The 13,818-nt window shown below is 35.3% G+C and overlaps 1 protein-coding gene across 2 annotated transcripts in view; it reads right to left on the reverse strand.

Moving 5' to 3' along the window:
• Window positions 1-1,111: 1,111 nt before the first annotated feature.
• The window catches only part of LOC116850653, a 54,312-nt gene continuing 41,605 nt past the window's right edge, over window positions 1,112-13,818 (reverse strand). For both annotated transcript variants that reach the window (XM_032829175.1, XM_032829176.1), the window contains exon 2: window positions 1,112-4,561. In XM_032829175.1, the coding sequence (XP_032685066.1) occupies window positions 3,507-4,561 (1,055 nt within the window). In that variant the 3' untranslated portion in view covers window positions 1,112-3,506. The remainder of the gene's footprint in view (window positions 4,562-13,818) is intronic.

Consider the following 13,818-nt stretch of genomic DNA (forward strand, 5'->3'; position numbering starts at 1 on the left):
TGTATTCCACGACATGCTTCCGCGCGCGACGGATTAACAAAATTTCAATAATCGCGATCTTAACAGCGATCGCGACGAGGGTAAACGCGACAACATGTAACAGACGCGTGAATCATAAATAAGCGTGGCGCACGAGCGACGAATTACAGTCTGAGACGTTCGACGTATCCGACGTTATCATTAAATCGCGGGTGGTCGTCGCGAGCTTGGTTTTCATCCTGCACAGACTCACTCGACCGGCTCACGGCAACGAAGCTAACTAATCGATCATCGTCATCGTCATCCTTGTATGCCTTAATGGGAGGAAACACCTTTCGCGGATCAAAAAATCGTTTTCTCATTGCATATTTTAAAAGTATATACTTTCAAGTATATACGTCCCTAAATTTTCACGAGGAAATCTTTAAACATTTCACAAAGTTACAACCGATTACGGTGCACGTGTCAAGAATGCAATAATCGAAATAGTGATTTGCTTGCCTGATATAACGCAGGCTTAAAGGGACTAGAGGATCAGATTGCTCGAAAATCGTGCTTGCTTTTTCACAATTTTTTATGAGGAACTGAGTGAATATGCGAAAGTGTTATTTTGACGTGTATTTATATAACATATAAAGAGGAGAAAAATATAATTTTGAACAAATACTCAATATAAGTGTATGGTACATACAGTTAAAAATATATTTCGGTTTTTTTCTCAAGGTCGTCATTTTGCAGTAATATCTTGACTCTCGGTGGTTCAGTTAAGCTGAATTTTAGGTAGAAAATTTCCGTAAGCTTGTCATTATCGGGTGAACCACTGAAAAACTCGTGAAAATATTTAATTTTGAAATATTAATTTTTTTATTATAAAAGAACTGAAAATTTTAATAATATTCCATTAAGATATTTGCAATTTTGTTAACTTTTACTCAACTTCTATTATAGTGGTTCACCCGATAACGAAAAACTTACGGAAATTTTCTACCTAAAATTCAACTTAATTAAACCACTGAGAGTCAAGATATTACTGCAAAATGACGGCCTTGAAGAAAAAAAACTAAAATGTATTTTAACTGCATATACTATACACTTATATTGAGTATTTAATCATCAAAATTATATTTTTCTTCTCTTTATATGTTGTATAAATACACGTCAAAATAACACTTTCGCATATTCATTCAGTTTGTCATGAAAAATTGTGAAAAAACAAGCACGATTTTCAGGCAATCTGACTCTCCAGTCCTCTTAAGGAAAGGTGTTCTCTGAAAATGAAATTCTATTTCTATTAGGATTCTGAATTTTTTTGTATGTGTGATTCTACAGAGTATTTAAATTTAAGTGTTCGACTGGTCATATACATATAGAACTTGCTGAACTAATTAAAGAAGCCATTACTATTTTATAAACTACTATGTGAATTTTCGAGATATTAACGAAAGAAGATTGATTAATCAACGCGCATGATGTGACGGAGCGAGTTCTGTAGGCAGTTCGAGTAGATATATCTCGAGCTTGTCGATTGTTATCTAGCGACGGTTTCCAAGAGGCCCGAGCTGCTGCTTGGAATGAAAGGGAATCAAAATGAGTTCTATGAGCTCCATGAAGGAATACTATATGAGCTCCATGAAGGAATACTATATGGGCCTAAAATTGCTGATTAGAATAAAACTCGCGTAAGTACTCGAAACTTATCTTTATCATGCACGCAAAACTTTTAAATGCGTTTTTTTTTAAACGATATTTTTACAATCCCACATTTTAAACAAGCTATTAAGTGTGTGGCCTTAAATTAATTCGTGGCCTTTCTTTCTAAATCGACCATTGGAAGTCGTTTGTTTGGTGATACCAAATTGTTCGGCAAGCTCCTGTTATGTTTGACAAGGATTTTCTTATAACAACTGATTCAATTTCTTGTCTTCAATTTGTTCTGGTACTCTAGGATGTTCTTAATCGGAAAGATCGAAATTACCATTCTGAAGCTTTTGATATTACCATTTTTTATATAAATCACAGCACTTTTCCCAAAACAGAGCAAATTATTTGCTTAGCCTCAAGAGCATTTTCTTTGGACGCATTCATAACTTAACAGAAAAGCAAAAAGCAGAAAACAAAAGCCAATCAGAACTCGTGCTGGTGGTCAGTCGACTATATATATAATATACAATTTAAATCTATTTTATATTATATGCATGAAACTTCAAATGAGTTTTTGTAAAAAAAATTCACGAAACTTATTTTTTATCGAAAAGTGTTTCCTCCCTTAAACTTTTTCCACTCGAAAAATAGTGTGATAGTCGAGTGATTCAAATCGGAGTGATCTGTCGTTCGAATAGAATGAATTCTGCACTCTAAATCATTGGATGTATATTTTCCTTCAAAATTAAATAATGAATCTGACATACACATAGAAAAAATATTATACTACTGCTAAGGAAATCGATTATTCAGTTTACTTTTGTTCTTTTTAATGGTTATTTTCAATAAAAAATGATAATTTCTAACGATAATCTTAAAACGTACTCAAATGTACTCATCACAAATTTTAGAGAAACTTATATTATCACGTATTTAAAAAAAAAATTTATTTTCCTTTTACAAGAATGTTGTAAAACTTTATCAAAGAAACAGTTGGTTTAACTTTATACAATAGGCAAACCAAATTTTGATTTTAATTCAATTGAAGTGCTAAATTTGCCAAGATTTAGAAGATACTTTGAATTTAATGAATTTATGATAGATTTGCATATATATATATATATATATATATATATATAAACTTATGAAATATTTGAAACATACTATTTATTTGAATGCAATATATATTTTTCTGTGTGTATACTCGGTCCCTCAATGAAACGAATCACTCTAATCGAAATTTACTCATATGGACTAAGAATATACTTTAAGTTTAAGTTAAACATTTACTGTTACGATTCCAAGTAGCAATGTCTTCGTTATCGTTTCAAACAAATTTTCACTCATAAGGGATTTCGTTCTAAATAATTCAGAGAATATTTTATGAATTCAGAGCATATTCTCTAAATTTTTTCGTATAAAACATCACATGTAAAACAGAATATCAACCGAGTCACTCGAATTTGAATCACTTTTCACTCACAGAGTGAATTCTCCATTCTGAATCGCCAAGTAAATATTTTCATTCGAGGCTAAAGAAAAAAATCAATCTGATACTTCACGTCACACTGAGACAACTCATTATAATTGATCGAAACATTCACTCAAGAAACTTAGGTTAAGAATCCACTCTGTATGAAACATTCACTCTTACGTTTCGGAATGACAAAATTCCCTACAACAAGATCGCTTACAGCAAATTTTCGAATGAGATTACACTTGGAGAACTTTTGGGAGCACGCTCCGAATTCTCACAGCTCACGGAATTATTCGTCCTCACCCCGCGTCATATCTCGCCATGCGTCCCCCACCGCCCTCCGTCTTCGGCCACCTGCTCTCACCTGCGGATATGCGTACAGCTAGGTGCGAACTCGCGCGCGAATAACTCAGTAATACTCGCTCCGATAATCGTCCTGATAATCGGACCGTCGTATGGGCTGGTGCATCGCAGAAGACCCGTCCGGTCCAAGCAGGTATAGACTGGTTGGCTTGCCGTTGAAGTTGTAGGGTCCCATGTCGAGGCTGTTGAGCGAACCGTCCGGCCGCTTGGCCGGCTTGAGATTCGCCTGCCACTGATAAATGGAGGTCGGCTTACCGTTGCTCACGAAGTTGGCTGACAGGTTGTCCAGGTTCGTGATTGGGCTGTCGGCCGGCTTCTTGCTGGGTTTCTTCTGCCATTGGTAGACGGAGGTGGGCTTGCCGTTGCTCACGAAGTCTATAGGCAACTTGATGAAGGGATTAACAGTCTGAGTCTGAGGAGCGACCGGCTGAGTTGGCCGCACCGCTGGTCTCGCGTGGGGTGCTGGGACTTGAAGTAGTTGGGGTAGCTGAGGCACGACTGGCACCACCTGGGGCTTCAGGCCAACGGCAGCGGCGGCAGCGACGGCGGCGGTCGAGTACGTGGGCGGTTGCGAGATATATCCGAGGCCGGGCACGAACATGTAAGGTGTAGGCGGCAGTCGGATGTAGAAGATGTTGCTCTCGTGGTACCTCTTGGACCCACCTGGCGACTGTTCCGTTCCCGTGATCGCCGAGTTGTCGTTGTAGCCGTTGATCTCGTACGCCGGCATTCTCGGGTAGATCCGCGGTATCAGAGGGTAATCCACGAACATGGCCTTGTGCCTCCGTTCTTGCGTCGGCTTCCTCCTGACGTCTTCGCCGTCACGTGTCTCTGAGTCGGGAGAAGCTTCGGCACGATCAGTCGCGCGTTTTAGGGTCTTAGACAACGTCTTATCGGTCTTCTCCTCCATCATTTCTCGCGGTTCACTCGGATTCTCGCGCTCCGTCGGCGCCTCGGTGCTATGTGTCTCCGTGGATACTAAAAGCGTCTTTTGGTCTTGGGGGATGGCGGATCGACGGCTGTCGAGCGTGTCTGGTAGGGGAAACGCCACCGCGGATCCGATTATAGGCACGAGCAGGATCAACAGCATCGTCGTAGGATCTGCAAAGAAACGGGCGCACATTTTCGTGAAGATATCGACTCTGTATTTTGTTGCTGATTTCTTTTATTTTGTGCTTTCTAAGCTTCTCCGAGTGAGATTTTATTTGGAATGTATAGTGGTCAAGCTACTCGAAAAATCCAATCGAATGACTATTTTTCATACACGGAGAGAATATTATTATAATTTTTCTTTCAAACACATGCCTTTCAATTTTACTATGTTTCTAGTAGTACAAGGATAAATTGTCAGTAAAGTTTATCTTATCTGTCTCGGAATATTTTCATTATCACTTCAAGCAAAATTTTTACTTGTTTTGAGCGAGATTTCTTCATTGGCGCATATTGAGTTAATCATCCGCGAACAATTATTGTGCAATATTGGACCCGAATAAATATTTAATTGCTCATCAAATTTGTAAAAAGTAAAGGAAAATTTTAAAATCCATTTACAGATTTTGATTTTATTGTGCTACTATCTCGTAGCTGAGATTTTTCTATATCTCTGGAAAAAAAGTTCGACATATTGATTTTTAATAAAGTTATGGTAGTTCAAAGTTACCCAACCCTAATTGTCCCATATGTCCCAAAAAGTTTATTATAAAAGTTTGTGCGGCAGGTTAAGAGTTTAAAAAATTTTTCACTAACTTGGGTGAGAAGTCTGGGAAAATTTCAAAGGGCACAAATTTCTGTTCTTACATTTTGATAGCTAAAGCTTTTCTATATATCTAGAAAAAAAGTCTAAAAATATCTATTTTCAGTCAAGTTACACTGAGGGAAAAATGTTTGGTATTTGCAACTATAATCATATAGAGAAATAATTATCAATTTAGTTTTAGACAAATGATTTACATTGAAAAAGTAATAGAAGATTATATTTTACTAATTGTTTGATGTGAACTAACAATGAATAAACAACAATAACGATATAAAATTCTTGTATACATGTAGATTAGGTCAAACTAAACAAGAAATTCCTCATTTTGTAAACAACCACGTAAAGTTTTGAATTATTAATTAATCCTTTAATTATTAATTAATCTTTGAATTATTAATTAATCCTTGGTAAACTTAAAAAAATGTTTAAGTGTTTATATGAAATAAATGATGTTTCCTCTGAATGCAGTTATATGTTTTCAAAATATTCCTTTTAATTATAATGAATCTGCATAATTACAATAAATTATAGTTAAGACAAATAAAAGATAAATTAATAATTTATAATTTTACATGGTTGTGTTTGCAAAATAATAAAGGAAATTCTTGTTTAGTTTGACCTAATCTACAGGTACACGAGAGTTTTATATGTTATTTTGATTTTATAGCTAAAGCTTTTCTATATATCTAGAAAAAAATGAGCCTAAAAATATCTATTTTCTGTAAAGTTACACTGAAAGAAAAATGTTTGATATTTACAATTATAATCATAGAGAAATAATTATTATAAATTATGATTAAGACAAATAGAAGATAAATTAATAATTCAAAATTTTGCGTGGTTGTGTTTGCAAAATGATAAAGGAACTTCTTGTTTAATTTTCTTGTCTAATCTACAGGTACACGAGAGTTTTATGTTATTTTGATTTTACAGCTAAAGCTTTTCTATATATCTAGAAAAAAATGAGTCTAAAAATATCTATTTTCAGTAAAGTTACACTGAAAGAAAAATGTTTGATATTTACAACTATAATCATATAGAGAAATAATTATTATAAATTATGATTAAGACAAATAGAAGATAAATTAATAATTTAAAATTTTGCGTGGTTGTGTTTGCAAAATGATAAAGGAACTTCTTGTTTAATTTTCTTGTCTAATCTACAGGTACACGAGAGTTTTGTATGTTATCGTCGGACATCCTGTATACATATATTTTGATGTATTAATTTATAATTCTTTAATAGTAGTAAAATCTCATTTTTCAGGACAATGTACGTCCATCAACTTATCGTACGTCGTCGGACGCGACGTATTCGCGCACAAATCGGCCGAGCACGACTGATAAATGCGCGCGAATTATAATGTACCCGGAATTATATGAAGTTGTTGCTTGTAAACGAACAGCTAATGGCACGCAGCATGGGATACTATAACTCACGCGTTTTATACGCGCCGAGATATGCATCCGTCCCTCCGTGAGTCGCGCGGAGCGCCTCGGTATCCCCTTATTCGTCTCGCAGTGGGTCATTACCACCGTGTACGCTTAATCACGCTTGGCCTTTTTACCCCCGAAAAAAATTATTTCTTGATCGTACGTGCAGCTAAACCGCCCGACGCGAAACGCGTCTCACATACGTTAACCAACCCGTTGATCAACGAGCGCATCGCGAAAACACGTCATCGCGAAAACGCGTTACCACTTCGCAATTATCATCCGGAGCGGGACGAGCAGACTGACCAACCGTTTCGAATTTTATGGGACATCCCGTATTTCAGCGCCTTATAAAGGAATGAGTAGTGTCCCGACAGAACCCTAGGCGGAACGCCATTCGATTTATCACACGCCCGATTTATCACACAACGTAGAATAAATAATATAAAATTTTAAATAATAGGAAAAAGGGCTAATTCGAGTTCAAGCACAGGATTAATAGTGCTATGTACCATATGGGTAAAACCTTCCTTGTGTTAGGAAATAGAGTAATATTTATTGAACATGAATACTCAATATAAATAATCAAATGTTTCGGCTCAATCATGAACCCTCTTCAGTGATAAATAAAAACTCAAGGTTTACAAAACGAACGCATTACAAGTAAAAGAATTAATTAAAGACCTGAATAAAATGACATGAATGTTATTCGCAATATTATAGTTGACAAGACCGTTACCGGAATAATATTAAGAAGTTCAATTTAATATTAGGAAGTAGCCGTCATAACTATAAAAAAACCATAAAATAAAATAAAAATAAGTAAGATTAAAATATAATAAATAATTAAAACAGTCAATATAAAATACCTTTGTTGAGCTCGGCTAAAAGTAAAACGATCTTGTCAACGATAACATCGCCACGTCTAGGTAATACAGATAATAACAGATTTATATACACGAGCATTAATATTGCGACGACGACTCGTGGAAGAGAAGGAGACGAACAGAGTTTTATTTTCATAATAAGCCGCAGTAGCCGTTGCCCAAATATTCTGTATCCTTTTGTGAGTTAAGTCCATGCTTTTGAAGTTTAATGTAAATAATTTCTGATATCAGGCGTTTCAAGTAAAAACGTTCCTCATGTAAAACTTTGGCATGATCCCAGTTGAAATCATGGTTTTTCTTCATACGGTGTTCCTGTATGGCCGTTAACTCCACTGTAGAACTCCTTGATATTCTCCTATGTTCAGCAATATGCGTGGAGAGTCTTCTACTAGTTTGACCAATATACGACGCCTCACACCTACTGCATTGCAATTTATAGACAACGTTATTATGGAAACCAGGAGGCAACCTGTCTTTATGCACACGAATTATTCCTGATAATTTATTAGTGCAAGAATAAGCAATATTTGTCAAATTATTTCTAAAAAGCTTTGCCAGTCTGTTCGAAACTAAACCAAAAAACGGTATGGTTAAATATTTTTTATCATAACCAGAAGCTGTCAAATTTGTTTTAACTATCTCTGAACCTCGTCCACAATTTACAACAAGAAACCTCAGTCTACGTTTTATAATTTTAAAAATTAGGTCAAAAGGATAATTATTAATTAGCGTCAAAATGATAAAATCTAAATTTTTCTTATGGAAAGTAGGATGATTAAGATAAAACATCCTATCAACCAAGCCAATAATTGTTCCGATCTTGTGTTGAATAGGCTGGAAAGACAAAAAATTAAGGTATCGACCAGAAAATTCATTATTAAGCCGAAACGTTTGATTATTTATATTGAGTATTCATGTTCAATAAATATTACTCTATTTCCTATTACACAAGGAAGGTTTTACCCATATGGTACATAGCACTATTAATCGGTGTCGACCCCGGGGCTTATTTGTATTATTTGCACCGGATGAGGAGAGGCAACGGTGGAGACGGGTATACATGGACAGCAGGTCTTAAAGGATAGCAACCTTTGACTTTGAGAGACTGACAGCTGTACCATTTGGTACAGTAACATTGTTTCTCTCTGCAGTCGCCGTGCGCTCGGGATCGCGCCAGAGATGTCGCTTCCGAACGGCATCTCTGAGCGTTATCTAGGAAGAGGAGAGTATCGTGAGCGTGGAGCGTCAGGTAGCTCAGTGGTTTAGAGCAGTCGCCCGGCAAGCGAAAGACCCGGGTTCGAGTCCCGGCCTAGCAAGACCGCGCTCTCGATATTTTTCTCTTTCTGGAACGAAAAAGATATGCAGATCTCGAATGCACGGCGTCCCGCCGTCACCTAGTATGCCCTCCTCCCCTTCTATGGACTATTATCCTGTGCACTATTATCCTGTGCACTATTATCCTGTGCACTATTATCCTGTGCTTGAACTCGAATTAGCCCATTTTCCTATTATTTAATTGATATCATTGTTATTGAGTTCTTATTTTCTTTCTCTAAATATAAAATTTTATTATTACGTTTTATTTGTGTAGTAACAAAAAATATATTTTATGTTGATCATTATGTTATTATTTTGTTATCATTATTGTTATCATTATTGTTATATTTATTGTTATGTTATCATTATTGTTTTTCATTATGTTTATGATCACTGAGGTTTTTATTTTAAGAATTTTATCAATCTAGTTTTAGACTAATGATTTACATTGAAAAAGTAATAGAAAGTTATATTTTACTAATTATTTGATGTGAACTAACAATGAATAAACAACAATAACGATGTAAAATTCTTGTATACATGTAGATTAGGCCAAATAAACAAGAAATTCCTCATTTTGTAAACAACCACGTAAAGTTTTGAATTATTAATTAATCCTTTATTTGGCAAACTTAAAAAAATTTGTAAGTGTTTATATGAAATAAATGATGTTTTCTCTGAATGCAGTTATATGTTTTTAAAATATTCCTTTTAATTATAATAAATCTGCATAAACCTGTTATCTAGTGGCAAAAATCGAAACTACTGAGCATCGACAAACAGAACAGGTAACTAGGTGTTGTTCCAAAGAAACAGTACTAAATAAGTACGTCTACATCCATCGTTCTTGTATATGGCGCTCATGAGAAATTGATGTTACTTCAGAGCGACATTACCAAATAAAGGATTAAAGAAGATTGGTGAATGATTATGCGCTATGCGGTAAATGAGCTGTGATGCGGTAAATGATGTGATGATGACGGCGAGACTTGCTGTCGTATACTTATAGATTAAGTTAAATTGAACAAAAGAGTGTATCTCTGCTATTTTGCAAATAATCACGTCGATTTTTCAGTTATTAATTAAAAACGGATCAAAGTAATTAATATAAATTAACCAGTAATTGCGCGAGACTGTCTCTTCGAATCTTCTTTAGTTAACAATTCAAAAATCTACGTAGTTATTTGCAAAATGGTAGGTAACTTTTTTGTTTAGTTTAACCTAATTGTATAAGCTACACGAGCGCACTACAGCAAGTGTCGTCATTGCTCATTTACCGCATAGCGCGTGATGATTCACCAATCTTTTTAAATTAATAACTTAAAAATTTACGTTATTTGCAAAATGATAGAGAAACTTTTCGTTTAGTTTAACCTAATCTATTTGAGATCTACACTACATTTAATCTATTTCTATCTAATCTATTCTATTCTAATCTTATTCTATAATCTTTCTATTTAAGCTATTCAGTATGTCTATTTAATCTAATCAATTTAATGTATAAGATTTTTATATGCATCTTCAAACGTCTTGCAAATGTGCGATAACCAAGAAAAGATATGTACATACGTTAATATTACAAGATATTTTGTAATCAGATGTATCAATGAAAAAAAATCTCCATCTCTTCGTTGTATCCCGACTTTTTGAAGTTGATATTTCGAAATTGATTGATTAAAAGTTGATCACACCCCCTATGGGCGAGGAAAAGGAACCGTCTCGTTTTCACTTCCAACAACGATCGATGATTGCGTATGCGTGCGCGCGCGCGGTTATTAAATATCCCGCGAGATATCGCTCTCGATTACGCGAGCCGAACGAGCCGAAACAAATTGTTCGCTCGTCGCCGGGGTGGATGTCCTTCGCGAGGGACGCGTTTCCTGTGCGTAACTACGCTGACGCGTACGCTATTATCGGGCCTTCTTATTCCTCGCGGCTTGCGCGATTGTATATCCGACGTCGAATAAATCACGTCCCCCTGTAGAGAGTGAGAGTGAGAAAAAAGACAGGCGGACAAGCAGGCAGGCAGGCAGGCAGGCAGTCTAACGGACGGACGGACGGACGGACGGACATCCTGGCAGTAAGGAAAAGAGGAAAGAGGAGACAAACGCGACAGGGCGCGACGCGACGCAGCATTTGGACGGTTCGTGCCTTTTACTCATGCGCGCCGCTGGCGTTTTCCTCTTTTTTCCACCTCCATCTCTTCCTCCTCGACCAGCATGCGCGGCGAGGTGAAGGCGAAGCGAGCATGGAAACAAGAGCACCAAGAACGGTAATTGAAAGCGGGTTATAAAATCGTCGAGTCACGCATTCCAACCGCGAAGTCCCGCCGTGTACGCCTGAGGACCTTGCAGAAGGTCGGCTAACAGAGAGAGCGCGCGCGCACGCGTGCGTACGCGAATTGACCCTTTCGCATTCGCGCCCTCTCCTTCCGCTGTTGGAGATATTATCTCCGGCTAGAGACTTCCCTTTTCGCGGCTATCTAAGCAGCATCGCGAACGTGCGAAGCGCGATCGAGTTTAAATTAAAACCCTCATTCCTTTTAAGAGGACTGGAGGGTCAGGTTGTCTCGTGCGTTTTTTCACAATTTTTTAGGACAAACTGAATGAATATGCGAAAGTGTTATTTTGACGTGTATTTATACAACATATAAAGAGAAGAAAGATATAATTTCGATGATCAAATACTCAATATAAGTGTATGGTACATGCAGTTCAAATATATTTCGTTTTTCTTTTCAAGGTCGTCGTTTTGCAGTAATATCTTGACTCTCGATGGTTCAATTAAGCTGAATTTTAGGTAGAAAATTTCCGTAAGCTTATCGTATATGTCGTTATCGTATAAACCACTGACAAATTCGTGAAAATATTTAACTTTGAAATATTAATTTTTTTTACTATAAAAGAATTGAAAATTTAATAATATTCCATTAAGATATTTGCAATTTTGTTAACTTTTCTCAATTTCTATTATAATAGTTTACACGATAACGACAAGCTTACGGAAATTTTCTACCTAAAATTCAGCTTAATTGAACCACTGAGAGTTAAGGTATTATTGCAAAATGAATTGAAAACAAAAAATATATTTTAACTGCATATACCATACACTTATGTTGAGTATTTGATCATCAAAATTATATTTTTCTTCTCTTTATATGTTGTATAAATACATGTCAAAATAATACTTTCGCACATTCATTCAGTTTGTCATAAAAAATTGTGAAAGAACAAACGTGATTTTCAGTCAATCTGACCTTCCAGTCCCCTTAAGTGGCTTAGAAGTGCTTCTTAGGGCATAAAACTGAAATTAAATTCGCAAATATTCGGCATTCGCTCTTTCCTTCCACTGTTGGAGATATTATCTCCAGCTAAAGACTTCCCTTTTCGCAGTTATCTAAGTAGCATCACGAACGAGTGAAATGCGATCGAGTTTAAATTAAAGCCCTCATTCCTTTTAAGTGGCTCAGAAGTGCTTTTTAGAGTATGAAACTGAAATTAAATTCGCAAATATTTGGCATTCGCTCCCGCCTCCCGCTATTGGAGATATTATTCCCAGCTAGATACAGTGTTACTTTCGCGGCTGTTTAAACAGCATCACAAACGAGTGAAGCGCAATCGAGTTTAAATTGAAGTCCTCATTTCTCTTAAGTGGCTCAGAAGTGCTTTTTAGAGTATGAAACTAAAATTAAATTCGCAAATATTCGGTACTCGCTCTCTGCTTCCGCTGTTAAAGATATTATTTCCAACTGGATACAATGTTACTTTCGCGATTGTCTAAACAGCATCACATACGAGTAAAGCGTGATCGAGTTTAAATTAAAATCCTCATTTCTCTTAAGTGGCTCAGAAGTATTTTTTAGAGCATGAAACTGAAATTAAATTCACAAATATTCGGCATTTGCTCTCTCCTTCCGCTGTTGGAAATATTATCTCCAGCTAGAGACCACATTACTTCCCTTTCCACGGCTATTTGAGCGGTATTATGGGCAAGTAAACTCAAGTTGATGCGGTTTTTCCTACTACTCTAAAGTGCTTCCCGGGGCACGAAATTGCTGCATTTGTAAGCTTATCATGACATCCTTACGCAGTTAGCGTATTATTTCTTGCAGTATGAAATAAAATCGTTGAAGAAACCCAAATCGAGTTAAACGAATATAATTTTATTAATCATATCTGTATATGGCGAATTAACTGTTCTAATTCTTTCGCCACAACTTTAATATCTCTTGAGTTTCTTGTTTCTATAAAATCAACCCCAAATTTAATTTAATAAGACGATCATAGACTCAAAATATTATTGTCATAACGAAAATGATACAAAAAATTAATTAAGATAGATAAATGACTAACAAATATTACGATGTTTTATATTTCAACAATATTTAGATAACAGGGAGAATAATAGACAGAATTTTTTGTCTATTTTTCTATTTGAAATTTGACAAGAAAATGTCTATGTTTTTTTCAGAACAATCACATTTCTTTTAAAATTTGACTAAGATAGACAAAAAGACTAATGAATAAATATATAGTCTTCTAATAAATAAATGAATAAATATATAGTTACCCACTTAAATTTGCTTAAAAATATTGATAGAATAATACTGCTGTTGTAAATTCTAAGTATCACAGATAATTTTTTATTAGATACAAAAAAATAGTAATAAATTTTAACTATGATATTTATAGAATTTTATCTGGCAAAACAAACTACCAACAAAATTTTTTAGTTAATCGGAGACGTTATTGGTCACACTTATCGTCTGATTTAATTAACCTTCCATTAGAAACAATTTATTAAGGAGGTAAACTTTTTTAGGCTAAAAAACGATAATATTCATTAATTTATTTAAAGAAAAAAACTACTAAAAAAAACTACTAAATAAAACTACTAAATTAATATGTTTGAATTATATATATATATATATATATATATATATATATATATATATATATATATAT

Source organism: Odontomachus brunneus, unplaced genomic scaffold (genome assembly GCF_010583005.1).
Source record: "Odontomachus brunneus isolate Ranch 3 - 2012 unplaced genomic scaffold, Obru_v1 Obru_scaffold_151, whole genome shotgun sequence".
In the NCBI taxonomy this organism is placed as follows: Eukaryota; Metazoa; Arthropoda; class Insecta; order Hymenoptera; family Formicidae; genus Odontomachus; species Odontomachus brunneus.